A 20,100-nucleotide genomic window follows, 5' to 3' on the forward strand; every position below is an offset into this window, starting at 1 on the left:
CTTTCCTGCACTCCCCCCATATCCCTTGATTCCCTTAATATCCAAAAACCTATCGATCTCTGTCTTGAATATACTCAACGACTGAGCCTCCACAGCCCTCTGGGGTAGAGAATTCCAAAGATTCACCACCCCCTGAGTGAAGAAATTTCTCCTCATCTCAGTTCTAAATACCACAAACCAGAACATCTTGTTTCTTACGCTGAATTAAGGAATCAGATCATACTGACTCGTGGTCATGACTCATAGGTGAAATACTTCTCAGTTATTACAGTAAATCATAAGTTTCAATTTCCTGTACTGTTTTTCTCTTTCTCTTTCTGAGCTTTTATAAAAAGCACAATGTAATGGTTTCTAAACAGATTTACCAAGTTGACAGTAATGGTGGAAGGTCACATGAGGAATTCCCAGCTTGACTGCAGGGCTTCAAATTCGACAGGATTCCTGTTCTCGAGGGGTTACCAATTAAAAACAAAGATTGCAGGCACGACTTTCCTGTGTTCAATTAAATGTTCAATTTACGTAGGTAGAAAGAGGGATGAGGTCATGCAGGCAGATTTCAGGGAGCTAGGAAAGAGATTAAAAAGCAGGACCTCAAAGGTAGTAATCTCTGGATTACTCCTGGTGCGATGAGCTAGTGAGTATAGAAATAGGAGGATAGAGCAGATGAATGCGTGGCTGGAGAGATGGTGCAGGAAGGAGGGCTTCAGATTCCTGGGACCGGTTCTGGGGGAGGTAGGACCTGTACAGGTCGGACGGGTTGCACCTCAACAGAGCTGGAACCAATGACCTCGCAGGGGGATTTGCTAGTGCTGTTGGGGAGGGTTTAAACTAATTTGGCAGGGGGATGGGCACCAGGATGTAGCATTAGAAAGGAGAAACAAAGTGCACAAAGGATTGGGAGAGACAGATAACACTAGAGTAAGAAATAGTAAGTTATTAGGTGGGGTCAGACTAAGAGAGAATACAAGAAGGTCTAAGACAGGTTTACAGTGAATGTGTTTAAATGCACAAAGCGTGGTAAATAAGGTTGGTGAGCTGCAGGTGCAAATAGCCACATGGGAATATGATGTTGTGGCGATAACAGAGAACTATTGGGCAGGATTGGGTTTTAAATATTCCTGGATATAAGGTGTTCAGGAAAGATAGGGAAAGAAAGAAAGGAGGTGGGATGGAAGTATTGGTTAAGGAGAATATTACAGTTCTGGAGAGAGAGGATGTCCTGGAGGGGTCAAGGACAGAATCTATTTGGTTAGAATTGAGAAATAATAGAGGTGCCATTACACTACTAGGTGTATTCTGTAGACCACCAAATAGTGGGAAAGGTATAGTGGAGCAAATTTGCAGGGAAATTACAGAGAGGTGCAAGAACTATAGAGTAGTGATAATGGGGGACTTCAACTATCCTAATATAGACTGGGATAGTAATAGTGTAAAGGGCAGAGAGGGGGAAGAATTTCTGAAGTGTGTTCAGGAGTTTCCAGACCAATGAGAAAGGAGGCATTGCTGGATCTGGTTCTGGGGAATGAGGTGGGTCAAGTGGAGCAAGTGTCAGTAGGTGAACATTTAGGGAACAGTGATCATAGAATCATAAGGTTTAGATTAGCTATGGAAAAGGACATGGAACAATCTAGAGTAAAAATACTTAATTGGAGGAAGGCAAATTTCAGTGGGTTGAGAACAGATCTGGCCCGGGTAAACTGGAATCAAAGATTGGCAGGCAAAACTGTAATTGAACAACGGGCTGCCTTTAACGAGGAGATGGTTCGGGTACAGTTGAGGTACATTCCCATGAGGGGGAAAGGTAGGGCAACTAAAGCCAAAGCTCCCTGGATGACGAGAGAGATAGAGAGCAAGATGAAGCAGAAAAAGAGCACGTATGATAGATGCCAGGTTGAGAATACAAGTGAGAATCAGGCTGAATACATAAAGTTCAGAGGGGAAGTGAAAAAGGAAATAAGAGGGGCAAAGAGAGAGTATGAGAATAGATTGGCAGCTAACATAAAAGTGAATTCAAAAGTCTTCTATAGGCATATATAAATAATAAACGGATAGTAAGAGGAGGGGTGGGGTCGATTAGGGACCAAAAATGAGACCTACGCACAAGAGGCAGAGGGCATAGCTGAGGGACTAAATTAATATTTTGCATCTGTCTTCACCAAGGAAGAAGATGCTGCCAAAGTCATAGTGAAAGAGGAGCTAGTGGAGATACTGGATGAGATAAAAATTGATAAAGAGGAGGTACTAGAAAGGCCGTCAGTACTTAAAGTTGATAAGTCACCAGGACTGGATGGGATGCATCCTCGGATGCTGAGGGAAGTTAAGGAGGAAATCATGGAGGTACTGGCCATAATCTTCCAATCCTCTTTGGATACGGGGGTAGTGCCAGAGGACTGGAGATTTGCAAATATTACACCCTTGTTCAAAGAAGGGTGTAAGGATAAACCCAGCAACTACAGGCCAGTCAGTTTAACCTCAGTAGTGGGGAAGCTTTTAGAAACGATAATCAGGGACAAAGTTAACAGTCACTTGGACAAGTGTGGATTAATTAAGGAAAGCCAGCACGGATTTGTTAAAGGCAACTCGTGTTTATCTAACTTGATTGAGTTTTTTGATGAGGTAACAGAGAGGGTTAATGAGGGCAATGCGGTTGATGTGATGTACATGGACTTCCAAAAGGTGTGATAAAGTACCACATAATAGGCTTGCCAGCAAAGTTGAAGCCCATGGTATAAAAGGGACAGTGGCAGCATGGATACAAAATTGGTTAAGTGACAGGAAACAGGGAGTAGTGGTGAACAGTTGTTTTTCAGACTGGAGGAAGGTACACAGTGGTGTTCCCCAGGGGTCGGTACTAGTACCACTGCTTTTCTTGATATATATTAATGACTTGGACTTGGGTGTACAGGGCACAATTTCAACATTTGCAGATGACACAAAACTTGGAAGTATAATGAACAGTGAGGAGGATAGTGATAGATTTCAAGAAGACATAGACAGGCTGGTGGAATGGATGATGAAATTTAACGCAGAAAAGTGCGAAGTGATACATTTTGGTAGGAAGAACGAGGAGAGGCAATATAAACTAAAGGGTACAATCCTAAAGTGGGTGCATGAACAGAGAGACCGGGGGGTTATATGTGCACAAGTCATTGAAGGTGGCTGGGCAGGTTGAGAAAGTGGTTAAAAAAGCATACAGGATCCTGGGCTTCATAAATAGAGGCATAGAGTCCAAAAGCAAGGAAGATATGATGAACTTTTATAAAACACTGGTTCAGCCTCAACTGAAGTATTGTGTCCAATTCTGGACACTACACTTTATAGGAAGGATGTGAAAGCCTCAGAGAGGATACAGAAAAGATTTATGAGAATCATTCCAGGGATGAGGGACTTCAGTTACGTGGATAGACTGGAGAAGCTTAGAGCAGAGAAGTTTGAGAGGAGATTTGATAGAGGTGTTCAAAATCATGAGGGGTCTAGACAGAGTAGATGGAGAGAAACTGTTCCTATTGGCGGAAGGGTTGAGAATCAGAGGACACAGATTTAAGGTGATTGGCAAAAGAACCAAAGGTGACATGAGGAAAAACTTTTTTTACACAGCAAGTAGTTAGAATCTGGAATTAACTGCCTGAAAAGGTGGTGGAGGCAGACTCAATCATGGCTTTCAAAAGGGAATTGGATAAGTACCTGAAGGAAGAAAATTTGCAGGGCTAAAGGGAAAGGGTGGGGGAGTGGGACTAGCTGTCATGCTCTTGCAGAGAGCTGGCACGGGCTCGACGGGCTGAATGGCTTCCTTCTATGCTGTTACCATTCTATGATTCTACGTGTGCCCCAGTGGTCACATGTCAGCCGTGGCTGTAGGCGGTTCTTACACTCCATTAACCCAGATCCTTTAACCCAGATCCTGCCGCTGGTCGCCAGGAGATGTAAACGGTTTTTGATCCTAGCCCAATTGCTAGATGGACGGTTCGAATCGCCCCCGCCTTACGGAAGTTCTATACCTGGGAATTATTATTCAGAGTGTAAATGAAATAAGTCACGGACAGGAATGTTTCGGTGAAAAATCAAACTTGTATTTATTTGATCTAACATACACTGGCTAAAACATGCACCACTAAACGAAATCACAATCCCTGTGGAGAATAAAAATCCAGATTACAATCAACATACATACAGTAAAAACTGGAGACTATAACAAGCAGTAATTCTCTTAAAAACAGCTATGGTGGACGCTGATTCCACCCCTACCAATGAATTACCCAGTCGCATAAACCCCTTTCGCCTGGCTGAACCAAACGAAGCTCCCCCTGCCCCCTCGGAATAGCCCAAAAACTTCACTTCTGAGAGACTATGTTTACCCCGGTTTCGATTGCTCTGCTCATCGGCTTTCTCTGGTACTTCTTGTCTTGTTGGAGCAGGAGCGAGAGAGAGAGAATGGTGGAAAAGAATCTGTCTTTATAGATAGTCTGCCTGTCTTTTCCCACCAATCTTAAAAATCCATTTGCTTCTGAGCACTCCGGTGCTAAATCTGTGATGAGTCATCCTCAGATCCATGCGTATTGGGTTAATGGCCCTAAGTCTGGGACATCTTTCGGTCTTTGTGTTGGGAGAAATTCTAAGCACTCCGGTGCTTAATCAGTGATGGGTCATCTTCGGACCCATGCGTATTCGATTAATGGCCCTAAGTCTGGGACATATCTTTTGGTATAACAACAGAAAATGCTGGAAAAACTCAGCAGGTCAGGCAACATCCGTGGAGAGAAATTTGAGTTGACGTTTTGGGTTGGACCCTTCTTCAAAACTGGAAAGAAAAGAAACTAGATCGAAGGCAGGGCTGCGATCGGACAAAAGAATAAAAGAAACAAAAGAAGTAAAAGAGATTAGAAGCTAGACGAGATGGTAATAGGCTGGGATTAGGTGTAAAGTGTACTGGCAGGGCAAAAGATAGCTGCCAGGTGTGAGAGAGAAACAAAAAGGAAAGGGGGGAGGGGAAAGGAGTGGAACAATTACAAGAGAAAATGAAATGGGGGCCGAGCTTATGATCTGAAATTGTTGAACTCGATATTGAGTCCGGAAGGCTGCAGACTGCCTAATCGGAAGATGAGGTGCTGTTCCTTGAGTTTACCTGCTGAGTTTTTCCAGCATTTTCTGTTGTTATTTCGGATTTCCAACATCTGCAGTATTTTGCTATCGTACATATCTTTTGGTCTTTGCTGGGTGAGCTAGTGGGTTCATTGTGCTGCTTCTCTTCTGAGATGGAGGTGAGAAGTGCTTTGCATATTAGAGTGATTTTTCTAATCAATTTCAATGGCCCACTTCCTTTTTCCAGGACTGTCGGGCGAACCCATACATACTGGATGAGTTCTTTTGTCACAGCCAACTGCCATGTGTTCTCTGGAGTTTTAACAAAACCAGTCTTTCACGTATCTGCACAGGGCGATCCCATAACAGGGAAAATGCCCTCAGAAAAATCCCATAAAGTCCACAAAAAAAAGTATTGACTGAATCCATTCTTCAGAGACTTTGCAATCTCTTCATGGCTCAGTGGTAGCACTCTTGCCTTTGAGTCAGAGGGTTCAAGTCCCACTCCCAACGACTTGAGCACAAAATCTAGGTTGACTGAGGCAGTGCTGCACTGTCAGAGGTGCCATCTTTCGGGTGAGACGTTAAACCGAGACCCCGTTTGCTCTCTGAGGCAGACGTAAAAGATCCAACGGCACTATTTTTAAGAAGAGCATGGGAGTTATCCCCGGTGTCCTGGCCAATAGTTATCCCTCAATCAACATCACTGAAGCAGATTATCTGGTCATTATCACATTGCTGTTTGCGGGAGCTTGCTGTGTGGAGACTGGCTGCCGTGTTTCCTATATTACAATGCTGACTACGCTTCAAAATGTACTTTATAGGCTGTAAAACGCTATGGGATGTCTGGTGGTTGTGAAAGGCGCTATATAAATGCAAGTCTCTTTCTTTTTCATTGGTCTGTGCAGCAGCACAAAAGTCCAAATTATGGCGTGGTGTAGTTCAAAGCAGAAGTCACTCACACCATCATTTCCAAATTTTAATTTAATTTGTTAAGTTTTCTTTAAAGTTTTATTAATTTACAGACAATTTGTTTAAGCACCCAATTAAAAGAGTACACCATCATTTCCTGGAATTTCTACACTGCAATAATGGTGTCGATTAGGAGGTGACGTCCCGAAAGTCGAAATTGAAAGTATATTTCAGCATTTACTGGAGAAACGAAACCCATCAGCTCTCCTGCAGTCAGTCAGCGGCCGGATATGCAGCGAGCGGTAGATCCGTTCAGAACTCGCTCAGGGATTGAGAGTTTTTTTGCAAAGACAGTGCAAATGTTGTAAAAACTCTTAAAAACGAAACTGGCGAGAGACGGCTGCTAAGCAGCCGGCGTGAGGCTGCTCGGGCAGGTGGGTTTACATTTAAAAAAAAAAAAATTTTTTCATGCAAATTTTTTTTTTTGCTTGAATGTTTTTAGTCGCCGAGTTTAGGGTGTAAAAAGTTGGTGCACCGCAGGCGTAGCGATTTAATTGACAGAGCAAATTGCAACCTGTGCTGGTGGGAACCTGAACAGTGAGTGCGCGCGCGCGCGCGCGGGGTGGGGGGTCTGTGACCGCGCGTGCACCGAACCGAGCCCGGGATCTACGCATGCGCATCACTCTGCCCGATCCGAGCCCGGGGGTCTACGCATGCGCATCACTCTGCCCGATCCGAGCCCGGGGATCTACGCATGCGCATCACTCTGCCCGGATCGGGATCGCGCCACGCAGGTTTGTCCGCGCGCGAGCGTGCGCGTGCACCATGGCGCTCGAGCCCACCGCACCGGGTTTGGCGCGCGTTGCGTGCGCGTTCCCGTTCCTCCACCTCCTCCTCCGTTACCCGGCATCTTACTCATCGCCTTTTCTTTTGGTGGTGGTGGTTGTTGTTGTTGTGTGTTTGGGGTGGGTTCTCAGTCGAGGGCTCTTGTCCGATGTCAGGCCTGCCGGTGGTGGCCCGGGATTGATGGCGGTGAGTGGTGAGGGGAGGGCCGGGGAGACGGTTGGGGCGGGCGGTCTGACGCAGCTCAGCCCAGCCCTGACTGACTGCAATAGTTTCATGAGGGGCAGCAAAACCCGCCCCCCCCAAATACAGGCACAAGAGTGTGCATGCATTTTAATGCAGAGGCCAAGCTTAGTAAACAAAGACCGGATCAACTCTGGTAACCTGTTGGAGAGGAGAGAGAGAGAGAGGAGGGGAAACAAAAATCGGAATGCAAGCAATGTAATTGTGGGAAAAGTCCGCCTCCTAAAGGCCGCTGTGAGTAGGGATGCTGCTGGAGCCTTGTTAACTTTCACTCTTTGCTCTTGCACCCGACAGAGGAAATGGACACCGAGCGGGTGAAGATGAAATGCCACCGTTGTGGCCACGTTGCCAAAGAGAAATCGCCCAAATTCTGCAGCGAATGCGGGATCAGACTGATAGAAAACATTGTGGAGAGCGGTGAGGATTGGGAAGTGAACCATTTGATTGATTGCTGTTGGGAAAGACTGTGGCAAGAATGTCTAAATTGTAGATTGGCATTGGCATCTTTAATTTTGTTACAGTGCATAAGGGGTTAAACTCCTGCTTTGCCCACACAGCACAAGTGCCCTAGTTTATTTTGAGATAATAGTTCTGAATAAAGAGTCCCCTGGAGGCATTAACCCATTAATTTCAAATATTAATCTTTTGGGATTGGTTTGAATCAATATTTGATTGATGCTGTGAAGTTTACATACTCTTTCAATTGGCTTGGTCCTATTGTTTCATTTTTGGAAAATATCTCTTGTCTGGTTCAAATTGGAGAGTCTGAAAACCTTTGGAGAGAGTTAGACAAGTTAGCTGCTTTGGATGGTGAGAAAAGGGACAAAAATACTACTTAAGTATATTCTATACATTATTATATAGTTTAGCACAACAGTCACAACTAGTTTATTTTCTATTGAGATAGTTAAGTTTAATAACTACTGCCGATTCTAAATTGTGACATTGCTACCATTCACTTTTCATACTAATGAAATTAATTTTCATTAATTTGACAGTTAATGCCTAGACCATAGGCTAGTGTAGTGCCTCCTGAATTCAAAAATGATCATGTGAAGGCAAGCAGTAAGTAAGCCCTGTTCAATCTCTGGGTATGCTGTGAATTTACTTAGACATCTGGGCAAGTGAAAGCACACTCTGGGGAAATAGGGGATGGGTGCTCACTACGAGACGAGGTCTGAGATGAGGAACTTCCCTTCTTAAAAAAGAAACTAGAGTGAAAAAGAGTTTAAAAAACCATTGTTTTACTCATCCACGGGATGAGCCAGCGTATGGTGAGCCGCCGCCTTGAACCGCTGCAGTCTGTGTGGTGAAGGTACTCCCACAGTGCCGTTAGGTAGGGAGTTCCAGGATTTTGACCCAGCGACGACCAAGGATGATGAGATATAAAAGAAAATTGAGTTCTTACGAATTAAATAAAGTAGTTACAATTCAGACATTCATTTAGTTCATAGTTGCTAGGTCTATTTATAGTGATTTTTGACAAATAAATTGCATTCAGAACAGCACAAGTGCACTAAGCTGCCAGGAGTGTTGAAGCTACATTCTGCTCCTTCATCAGTGAAGCTAGAAAGTCTCCTGCGTCATAAGTCTTCTTCCAGTGCACGCTTTTGATACAGATTCTCAGAGCTTTAGTCTCGCTTCCCCCTTTTCTTACAGTTCGGTCCTTTTCCTACAGTCCACCTGCGAAGAACTATGATGTCCTATTTTGCAAATAAGCAAAAAACTGCAAATAAGTGGAAATCAGAACCCCTGGCATGCTTTAAATGAAGGAATGTGGAACGCCGGCATGGACTAGTTGGGCTGAATGGCCTGTTTCTGTGCTGTTCTATATGTCAAAATTCACAGCAAGTTCAGTGCTGCCAGAAAATGCAGATTTGTACTACACTATCTTGTTTGCTTAATTGTCTCTTGACGGTCTCCGTTCTAAAATTAATAAAACAAAGTCTTCTTTGCTCAATTGGCACATCAAACCAAGGTCAAGGACAAGGAACAGCTCTGGTAGCCATAAGAACTGGTGCTAGCCAGCATCTTAATCTTAAAGTTAAGCTTGTCTTGGCACACTTGTCCTGTCCACAAGCCTTGTTTATTGTTGTCATGATAGGAATAAAGGTTAGCCATTCAGCCCCTCTTTGGGTAAACTTAATGTCAACATTTACCATTGTAAATTGTTGTCAACATTTCCCATTCAATTTTGTTGTGTCACCTATCACACTGTAGTTGCAGGGCCCTAGCCACTAGCCACTTGTTATAGAACAAGTTACTGAATTATTTGTCGTAACTAAGGCTGCGATTTTCTCAGCAGTGTCGGGATGGGGCGGGTCAGCTGGTTTCCGGGTTCCAGTCCCGCCCCAGCTGCCTCCACACTGCAGACGTGACTTACCGGCCAATTAACAGGAAACTGGTCTGATGACATCATTTGATGACACGTCATCTGCCGGTTTCCTTAAAGGGACCATGCACAATTTTATTTTGACAGTTGGTTTTTCAGTGTTTTTCAGTGTTTGACAGCATTGAGGTGCTGAAAACACTGACAATCACTGCACAAATGTGAACTCTTGCACCGAGGCTCTCCAATGACTCCCTCCATATGCTTATGGAGGGAGTCACTGTACGCAGGGAGGTTCTCTTCCCTTCCAAGGGCGGAAGAGACCTCCCCAGGACACCAACTTACCTTGCACCTCCACCCAACCCCCTCTATCTACTTTATCACTTCCCCATCTCACTCGCCACCCCTCACACTCACCCTCATTCTACTGCAAGCATACCAACTAACAACACACAATGGTGGGCACTTGAGAGGTTTAGCCAAGGTCCATATGAAGTTTCTAGTAATGTGTTGTCATACAGTGAAATCTGTTTTTCAAAAAGTGCCCCTTATTGGACAGATCTGAGCGCACATTGAGAAGTGTCTTACTGAGTTCCTGTGATTGTTCAGTCATAACTTCCCCCTCCCCCCCCCACCCCGGCTATAGTGATGTGTGCGCGTGGAATGACTTGGACATTTAAGGGATGCTTCATGGTGCTGGTGTGGGATGGTGTCAGCCTGGCGCATCATGTGACAGCCAGGGTTTACAGTATCAAGTGAAGTAAATTATGGTGATGCCATCACTGGTCTCCTGGCCAGCAATGTTGTCAGGGGCTGATGCCCTGTGTCTAGTGCAGCATCAGGTGACGGCGGCGAAGGTTAGTGATGTTGGTGTGCCTGGTGATGTTGGTGTTGGGGATGATTGTGGAAGGATTCGGAGGACCAAGGTCTGATTGTTTCATTGGCTCCGATGTTGCTGGAATAGATGGCAGCTGCAGGTGAGATGACAGAAGTGATCTGTCACTGGTGAGAGAGCTTGTTCCAATGAGGTGGCACTGGACATGCAGTTGGATTTAAAAACTTGTAAGCTAAAGAAATCTGTATATGTCTTAAAAATGCAGTAACCAATATTTCCTTTGCTCTGAAACTCACCATGTGCAACATGGCATCCTTGACACCACTTCTGCAGCTGTCATCTTTTCACAAACATCAGACCAGACTCTCAACACACCGCACTTACCTGGCTTGTGGTCCGTGTGTCGTAAAACCCGACCCAGAAGCTGGAAAATCAAAAAAAGACCCTGAAAATTGCTCACAAGTACCTGTTAATAGGCAGTTAATTGCCTTTAATCCGTTTCCTGCCACTAGGTGTCGGGTCCATTCGCAAATCGGGGACCCGACACTTGGGAAGGTTGTGTGGAGGTGGGATGACAGCGGGTTCCGAACCCGTCGCCAATCAAAATGACTTTAACCCCTGACCCGCCTCCAAACCCACCCTCTGAGCGCTGGTAAAATCGCGGCCTTAGTTTCCATCTTGGATATAGAAAAAGCTTCACTTCATCAATTGGCTGGGGCAATGCCAAGAGCAGTTTACTAATACATAATAAAAGTGTGCGAATGTACTCACTTCCTGTTATTCTGATGCTCCTGTAACACTTCATTCTGTCACACTTTTTACATCGTTACATAGTAGTTACAGCACAGAAACATGCTACTGGGCCCAACAGATCTATGCCACTGTTTATGCTCCACATGAGCCTTTTCCCACGCTTCTTCAACTAACCCCATTAATAAATATATCCTTCTATTCCTTTCTCCCTCGTGTGTTTGTCTAGCTTCCCCTTAAATGCATCTCTGCTAGTTGCCTCAACTACTCCTTGAAGTAGCAAGTTCCACATTCTAGCCACTCTTTGGGATTTATTAGTGACTATCTTATATTTATGGCCCCTAGTTCTGGTCTCCCCCGCAGTTGGAAACATCTTCTCTACGTCTACCCTATCAAACCCTTTCATAATCTTAAAGACCTCTATCAGCTCACCCCTCAGTCTTCTCTTTTCCAGAGAAAAGAGCACCAGCCTGTTTAACCATTCCTAATAGGCATAACCTCACAGTTCTGGTATCATTCTAGTACGTAAATCCTTTTTGCACCTTCTGCAGTGCCTCCTAGGTCCTCCTTTATAATATGGATACCAGAACTGTTCACAGCACTCCAGGTGTGATCTAACCAATGTTCTATACAAGTTTAACATAACCTCTCTGCTTTTCAATTCTATCCCTCTAGATGTGAACCCCAGTGCTTCGTTTGCTTTTTCATGGCCTTATTAAACTGCGTCGTTACTTTGTGATTTGTGTATCTGTACTCCCAGAGCCCTCTGATCCTCTACCCTATTTAGACACATTGGCCCAGATATTCCGATCCCCACGGGTGGGTACGCGCTGTGTACCCACCGTAGGGACATCGGAAATGCCGGTTTCAGGCTAGCACTGCGCATGCGCTGAAAACCAGCATTTCCGATCTGTCAAGAAAGCTCTCGACAGATCCTCCGGCTGCCCTGGAGAAGGACCTCTGCGGGCGGAGAGTTACGCTTTTTGGAGACCCTCCGCCCGCAGAAAACCCTTACAATTCTTAGGCATAAGGCCTGCTTTTACCAGGATGAGAGTTGAAAAAAGTAAAAAAAAAAAAATGTTTTCACTGATTTATCATTTAAAAATACTTAGTAAAACTTTAAATAATTTTTTTTAAAATGTTTTGGGGGTGATCTCCATTCATATATTTGACAGGTCTTCCTGTCAAGTGTATGAAGGGAGATTCCCTTCTGTGATTGGCTCCCCATGGCCCACGTGATCCCAGGGACGCTGTGAACTACATGCGCCCCTGGGATCTGTGGGCCCTGCGCACTTGGAGTTTGGTGAGGCCCAGGATCGGAAGCATGTGCGTCCCGGGAGCTCTCTGGTAAGGGCGTAGATTTTTCCAGATCGCAGGCCTCCGCCCGCGGGAAGCCTGCGATCGGAAAATATGGGCCATTATCCACGAGTATGTGGCCGCCGCCGCCTTTCTACCAAAATGTACCACCTCACACTTGCCTATATTGAAGTTCATTTTCCAATTACACACCAATTCTGCAAGTTTATTAATGTCTTCCTGTATTATGTCACAGTCCTCCTCTGCACCCCCCAATTTAGTGTCATCCGCAAATTTTGAAATTGTACTTCTGATTCTCGAGTCCAAATAGTTTATGTAAATGGTGAACAACAGTGGTCCCAGCACCAATCCTTGTGCAACACCACTTCCCACCTTTTGCCAGTCTGAGTAACAACCTTTAACCCCTACTCTCTGATTTCTGTTTTGTAGCCAGCTCGCTATCCATTCTGCTACTTGTCCCCTGACTCTACATGTTCTGACCTCAGTCCCTATCACATTTTTCCTATTTTCTTTAACGGTGCTAAGTCAGTCCTCCTAGTTGACCCTCCAAGCTCAGTTGAGCTGTGGCATTACTCTTTATCTGGAATAGATTGCATGATGTGGTTCTCCGAGCCACAACTTATGATCCTGTTGTGGATCAGAAGAGGTAGCTGCAGCAGCTCTCTCCAGGTAAGATTCCCCTGTTTTACACTTTCCCTGCTTGGTGTTTTTTTAACTTGTTCTCCACTATCTTTGTTCAAGATCTGTTGCTTGTTCTTTTCTCCTTGCCCCTTTGTTTTTTCTCAGGCCCTCACAGACACGATAAGACTCTACATAAATGAAAGTCCTTCCTTCTCCCAAGCCACTTTTAATATCCTTGTGCCCATTAGAGTGACATTGGTAGAGATCTTGGTTAGGGAACGGGGATTATTGTTGGGAATTACATAGTATTACCTAGAAATTTACAGCACAGGAACAGGCCATTCGGCCCAACTGGTCCATGATGATATTTATGCTCCACACCAGCCTCCTCCCATCTCTCTCTTTTTATATCAGCATAACTGTCTAGTCCTTTCTTCATCATGTGCTTATCTAGCTTCCCCTTAATGCATCAATGCTAGTCGCCTCAACTACTCCATGTGGTAGCGTGTCCCACATTCTCGCCACTCTCTTGAGTAAACGAGGTTCTCCCGAGTTCCCTGTTGGATTTATCAGTGACTATCTTATATTTATGACCCGTAGTTTTGGATTCCCCACAAGTGGAAACGTCTTCTCTACACCTACCCTCCTCGGCACCTACCCTCCTCGGCACCTACCCTCCTCGGCACCTACCCTCCTCGGCACCTACCCTCCTCGGCACCTACCCTCCTCTGCACCTACCCTCCTCTGCACCTACCCTCCTCTGCACCTACCCTCCTCTGCACCTACCCTCCTCTGCACCTACCCTATCAAACCTTCATAATTTTAAAGACCTCAGGTCACTCCTCAGTCTTTTCTTTTCTAGTGAAGATCTTCAGAGAAGGGGGAAATAGACGGGTATGACCAAAGTGCGAGATTTGTGAAGGTGCAGGCTGTGATTCTGCATGAGTTATAGTTTGTGGCGGGCAGAGGCCTCATTTTAAGAAAAATCCTGAACAGGCTTGGCACAACACACAGCAAGATTTATAGCCTTTAACCTGAATAAAACAAATTATTTGGAAACTTGAGAAGGAAGTTGCAATTAGGCACAAACAAATGGCAGGCTATCTCTGCTTTATTACTATAGCAAAGGTGGTGTGTTAGAAATAGAAGTTATATCCTGCTGTGGTTGTGACAAATATTCAAATTGTATTTGGTGGTTGTGTATATAGTTTTAAAGTTTATAATAAAATTCCTAATTGCAAAATTTCTGGAAATGTTCAACGAATTGTTTACCATGTGTGTAAGTTCTATTTTAGATCTTGTTTTCTTTGTGGCTTGGGTTTACTCCGTTTAATTGTTTTTGATTTATTCACCTAAAGCCCTGATTAGTGGGAAGACTGAAGCAGAAGCTCCAGATTTATTAACGTCAATGGATGTAAGCCTGGAAGTACCTTCCACCTCCGAGACAACTACTGAAAGTGAAGAGTCCTCACGGGAACCAGAGGCTCCTCCTTGTAAGAGGCGCTGTGGCAAAATCCCAGTCCTGGGGACCATGTTAGGAAAGGAAAATGAAACTTCTGAGCATCCACAAAATGAAAACTTAAATAAAAAGGTAAGCTGGTTAAACACAATTAAATTCACAATTTCTGAAGTAATATTCTAGGATAATGTACTAAATAACATTTCCCCTAATTCTAAAGGCTTTTAAGGTGCCAAGTACACCCTGCAGACACTGGAGTCATCAGTATGACACCAGGGATGAGGGACTTCAGTTGTGTGGAGACACTAGCAAAGCTGGGATTGTATTCCTTACAGCAGAGAAGGTTAAGGGGAGATTTAATAGGTGTTTAAAATTCTGAGCGGTTTTGATTAGATTAGATAGGGAGAAACTGTTTCCACTGGCAGGTGGGTCGGTAACCAGAGGACACATTTAAGATAATTGGCAAAAGAACCAGAGGGGAGATGAGATTCTTTTTCACGCAGCGAGTTGTGATGATCTGGAATGCACTGCGCCCCTGCCTCAGCTCATCTGCTGCTGGAACCCTCATCCATGCCTTTGTTACCTCCAGACTTGACCATTCCAACGCACTCCTGGCCGGCCTCCCATCTTCTACCCTCCATAAACTTGAGCTCTTCCAAAACTCTGCTGCCCGTGTCCTGACTTGCACCAAGTCCCGCTCACCCATCACCCCTGTGCTCGCTGACCTACATTGGCTCCCGGTTGAGCAACACCTCGATTTTTAAGATTCTTTTCCTTGTTTTCAAATCCCTCCATGGTCTTGCCCCTTCCAATCTCTGTAACCTCCTCCAGCCCAACAACCCTCTGAGATACCAGTGCTCTTTCAATTCTGGCCTTTTGCACATCCCCGATTATAATCACTCTGCCATTGGTGGCTGTGCCTTCAGCTGTCTAGGTCCTAAGCTCTGGAATTCCCTCCCAAAGTCTCTCCGCCTCTCTACCTCTCTTTCCTCCTTTTAAGACGCTCCATAAAACCTACCTCTTTCTGCCCTAATTTCACCTCACGGTGGCTCGGTGTCAAATTTTGTTTGATAACGCTCCTGTGAAATGCCTTGAGATGTTTTATTACGTTAAAGGTGCGACATAATTGCTGGTTGTTGTTGTTGTAAGCAAATTCAGTAGTAACTTTCAAAAGGTAATTGGATATATATTTGAAAAGGAAAGAATTGTAGGGCTATGGGGAAAGAGTGGGGGACTAATTGATACTGGGATGGGATGAATTGCTACCATACTTTCAAAGAGCAGGCATGATGGGCCGAGTGGCTTCCTTCTGTGCTGTGAGATTCTATGGCCTAGAAATTGGGTTGGGGCGCCAAAGTGGCGCAAAAGTCGCCTGAGCGCAGGATTTAGCGCAGCGTTCGAGGCTTTAGCGATCATCAGATATTCAGTTTCATTGCCCCTCGAGGGACACGGGGCGAGGCTCGAGGCGCTCCGCGTCCCTCTTAGGGCGCTGAAACTGAATATCGCAGCGCAACGTGCCGCAGCGGCACGCTGCGGTACTGCAGGCCTTCCTCCCACTGTTAAGGGGGAGGTGCCTGCAACAGCGCGAACCCCGGTTGCGAGTGCTGGCAAACGAGTCCGGCACCAAGGAGAAGTGCCGGGCTCTCGGGGAAACAGCCGGCAATGCCGTGGGGGGGGGCGGGGTTAGGAGGCCGGGGATGGAGGTGCTGGCAGGCGGCGGCCGCCCCGCACCTCCACCTTAACTTGCGCCGCTGTCGGCACAGTAAGGCCCCGTGAACCGGGCGCGGGTAGCGAATGGCGCAACTGCGACATTCGCTACCAAATATCGCGAATGGGGCGCTGCGCACACCGATGACGTCATCGGTGGCGGCGCAGCGCAAAAGACTAACGCCACCATTATCGCCCCAACTCAATATCGCGGGAGGCGCAGCCAGTGGCGCTACAGCCACTGCCTGCCTCTTTAGGCGCTAACAAGTGGCGCTACTCACCCAATTTCTCCCCCTATGATTCTAAAGTGAACCATGCTCTAAATATAAAAACAGTGAACACCCAAGCCTCCAGCATGACGTTCATGTACCTTGATTTCAACTGCAGACCGGGAAATTCCACAGTTGTGCTGCTAAACTGGTTCAACATATGTTTGTATCATGATGTAAAATTGCATCATGAAGCAATCTTAGTAAACAAGATCAGGAACTCGGGAGTTGAGGAGCAAGCCGCATTGTTCCATTCTGTAACGTTGAATTTGTGTTCCTCACTACCATCTTAATCCTCTATTCACAAACTAATATTTTGAATTTTTTTTTACTGAAAGTTCTTTCATATTCTGGTCAGCGTAACTATTTTCCAAAGGGGGCATCGTAGCCTGTTATCTTGGTCTATCTGAACATTTTCAGCAATGAGGTGTTCTGTTTCTACATAGTTTTCCCAAGATAAAGATCATTTCTGTAGTTATGCATTAAAAATGGTATGTTGTTAAGGCATTAAAATGATTTTACTAATGTTTCCCCAATGGCTCAGTAGGTTTATCCGTTTAATGCCTGGTCTCTGCTGAGTTAGCTGATCTGAGCTGGGAAAGCAATTGGGACTCTACAGTTTGTTTCCATGCCCACGGTTAGGGAGGGGGAAATTGGCCGAGGCTCCTGCTGCTGATTGCTATCCAGAAATCTCGGTTGGAAACAAGTTTGGCTGTAGGCGAGGACAGAATCCGTTTAGGCTGTAATGCTTCCCCAATGTTGAATAGCACATCTCCTCTCACTGTTGAGGCTCACACATGAATAATGGGCACTTGGGCAAGGTAACTAACAGCAGTAGAATGGTACACCCACGAGGAATCAACACCTTGAAAGGGGATAACAATTGGCAAGAAAACAACTACTGTGCTGGAGTGGCTTGTATTGTAATCCAGCGTCTTTGATTTTCTTTAATAGTCTTGCGTTTTGCACCATGAATGAATGTAAAGTTCACCCTGGTTTTCTGATTGGTGTGTGATAACCACTTGGCGTTATCCATCATGTGGTTAGCAGGGATCAGTTAGGTCTTGGGTCCAATCAGATTCCAGAAACCACAAGAAGGGAAGTGTCCATGAAATTCTGATTCCAGGACTTTCTGCCTCTGTCATTTTTTTGCTGTTGGAGCACGTGCTTGCATCTTCTCTTTAGACTGCCCACTCCCAGCCTAATCTGACTCTGCAGCCTTCTTATTTGCTCCTGATCCAATTCTGTATCCATCCCTCTTACACCCCAATTCAACTCTGGAGCCAGCCCATGTCCTGGGAGTAAGTAATATTAGTAAGTAATATAATGGTAATGACTGGTAATTTGCCTTCATCATGCTGTCGAATTCAGTAGCTACTCCTGCTGAGTTTTCCCAATTACTGTATGTTATTCAAAGTTTTAACAAAAATTTTATATATTAAAAAAAAATGGACTGCTTTTTAGGGCATTGATTGAGATTCCCTCTTAAAAACCCAGCAGCATCTTTCACATGAAAAATTGAAAATTTCAAATATACTTGTTTCTAAATACTTGTATGACTAAAATCCATTTCTTTTATATTTATCTGAAAGAAAAGAAGGAAAGATTGGGCATTGAAATTTAGAACGCAACAAGTACCTCCTCTGTTTTTCACTGGTATAAGGAAAGCTCAGGCCCCATTGATTGACGTGTAACCCAGTGTTCACAACGTGCTGGAAACCTTCAGCCTTGTTACTTACAAATAAAATGGGATTAAACGGACAATATAAGCACAGTAAATTAAAAGTAGCTTATTTACTAGAACTTTTATCCAAATTGGAGGAGTAAATATTTAATTTAATTCTTGCTGTTTCTTACTGAAGTTATCAAAGGTGCAGTAAAGTTTTGAGCAAAGTGTAAACATTCTTTCATTTCAATGTGTTCAGATTTTAAGCATGCTTGGCAACAGTTCTGCACTGAACACGAGTTATTCGCTTAAAATGAATAGTTTGAAAATGTTTCATTTATGTGCAGTTTTCTAATCTAACAATATTTAACTTGGAAAAATTGAATTTTTGCAACTGTGTGACATAAGAGGATGGAGTTTTAAAATCTATAAAGCACCTGCAGTCCAGGAGATTGATATTGGTGTTCATTGCCATCATTCACATGTTCTGACTCTGATATTTTCTACTGTTTATACAGAAAAGGAGAAGGAAGAGAAATAACAAACTGAATGCAGCTGATAAATGTAAAGAGACCCCCTCTGCTTCTCCACTTGAGCAGTTGCATTCAGAAAGTAAACACAAGGACACGGAAACAGAACAACGCAATAAAGCTGGTAATCAAACGAGTGGTTACTCTGCTGGCACTGATGGGGCCAGTGACCTAAACTCTACTAGTGGTATTGCTGATCTACAGGGTGCTGTAGACGATGGACATCCTCCCATGTCATCAGGTATGGAGGAAGCTTCAGGTAATCATAGTCCAATCGAAGGTCAGGTAAATCCAGGCTTCGTGCCGTCCAAAGGTGGCATTGTAACTGCTAAGGACAAAGAAGGTGCCGCCCAGTCTACTACTGAGAGTGACCTGCTTCACCCAAACCAGTGCAACAAATCAGCCAACGCAATGCATGATGGAGTTTTAACCCCTGAAAAACCTAGCAGTGGGTACAATGACACTGAACCTGGAAGAGAAGATGGTGCAGGTGAATCTGGATCAGCTGATACTGACAGTGAGCAACTTAACAGTGACTTAAGTACTGCTGCTGAAGAAAAAAGTAACCAGCAATATGACTTGAAGAAGGAAAAGGACGTTCTACTCACTAAGGTTACTTCACTTTAACTTTTATATATGAAACAAACTTTTTATGACTATTCCAGTTTTTAATAAAATTAGAATACTGTTTCAAATCAATAGCTGTAGCTTGAAATTATCGTAAGGAACTTGGCATACCAGAACAAATGTTGAAAAGGGAGATATTCTGCATGATGTGTTATATTTTCTGTTGGATAGTCAATGGAGCCAGGAAACCTAAAAATCCAGATGATTTTTAAAACTTTTTTTTTCATCCTTTCCTCTGTGACTCCTGCTAGGGCACGCCGTCCCTAAGGACCCTGGCTAGCTTCTGGCGCCTTGCCTAATGTACTATTCTTGTGTGAGTCTAGAACAGCCCCTTACTGTTTTGTCTTGTGTGTTAGTTTGGATGAATCCGTAAAAACGTTCTAAACATGGAAGAACATATTGGGTAATGACTATCGGCGGTTACTTAATGGGTGAGGCATCACTGCCAAATCCAATCCTGTCATCACCTGATAGCCACAGGCTTTCCAGCACGGGCCGATGCAGTAGATAGCAGTCAATAGCCTCCCTAGCCTATGTGAGCTGAGCCCCCTTCCGCCACGACAGCCCTTCTTAAATCAGACATTAGTTCTTTCCCAGTTCAGCATTTTAACCGTTGATATTTTCTAGTCTCTTTCCATAATTACTCTAAGCCAAATAACGTTGTGGTCACTGTTGGCTAGATGATCTACTGTAAAGCCCTCCACTTGCCCTACTTCATTTCCCAGAACCACATCCAATACAGCTTGCTTCTTTGTTGGACTGGAGACATATTGATCGAGAAAGTTCTCCTGTACACATATCAGAAATTCCTCTCCTTCCCTACCGTTAGCACTATGTTTTTCCCAGTCTATATTAAGGTAATTAAAGTCTCCTAATATTACTACTCTATTTTTGTTACATGCTGTTGAAATTT

The 20,100-nt window shown here is 44.4% G+C and overlaps 1 protein-coding gene across 4 annotated transcripts in view; it reads left to right on the plus strand.

Moving 5' to 3' along the window:
• Positions 1-6,248: 6,248 nt before the first annotated feature.
• The window catches only part of rnf213b (ring finger protein 213b), a 183,783-nt gene continuing 169,931 nt past the window's right edge, over positions 6,249-20,100 (plus strand). Inside the window, exons 1-4 of one of the 4 annotated variants that reach the window (XM_085963799.1) lie at positions 6,249-6,425; positions 7,372-7,494; positions 14,288-14,520; positions 18,549-19,172. In XM_085963799.1, the coding sequence (XP_085819925.1) occupies positions 7,377-7,494; positions 14,288-14,520; positions 18,549-19,172 (975 nt within the window). In that variant the 5' untranslated portion in view covers positions 6,249-6,425; positions 7,372-7,376. Of the gene's footprint in view, positions 6,426-6,873; positions 7,024-7,371; positions 7,495-14,287; positions 14,521-18,548; positions 19,173-20,100 lie in introns of those variants that run through there. The other 3 variants (XM_085963796.1, XM_085963797.1, XM_085963798.1) reach the window with 3 other exon arrangements.

This window comes from Somniosus microcephalus, chromosome 21, assembly GCF_052327205.1.
Source record: "Somniosus microcephalus isolate GS21.2 chromosome 21, FLI_Smic_1.0, whole genome shotgun sequence".
Lineage (NCBI taxonomy): Eukaryota > Metazoa > Chordata > Chondrichthyes > Squaliformes > Somniosidae > Somniosus > Somniosus microcephalus.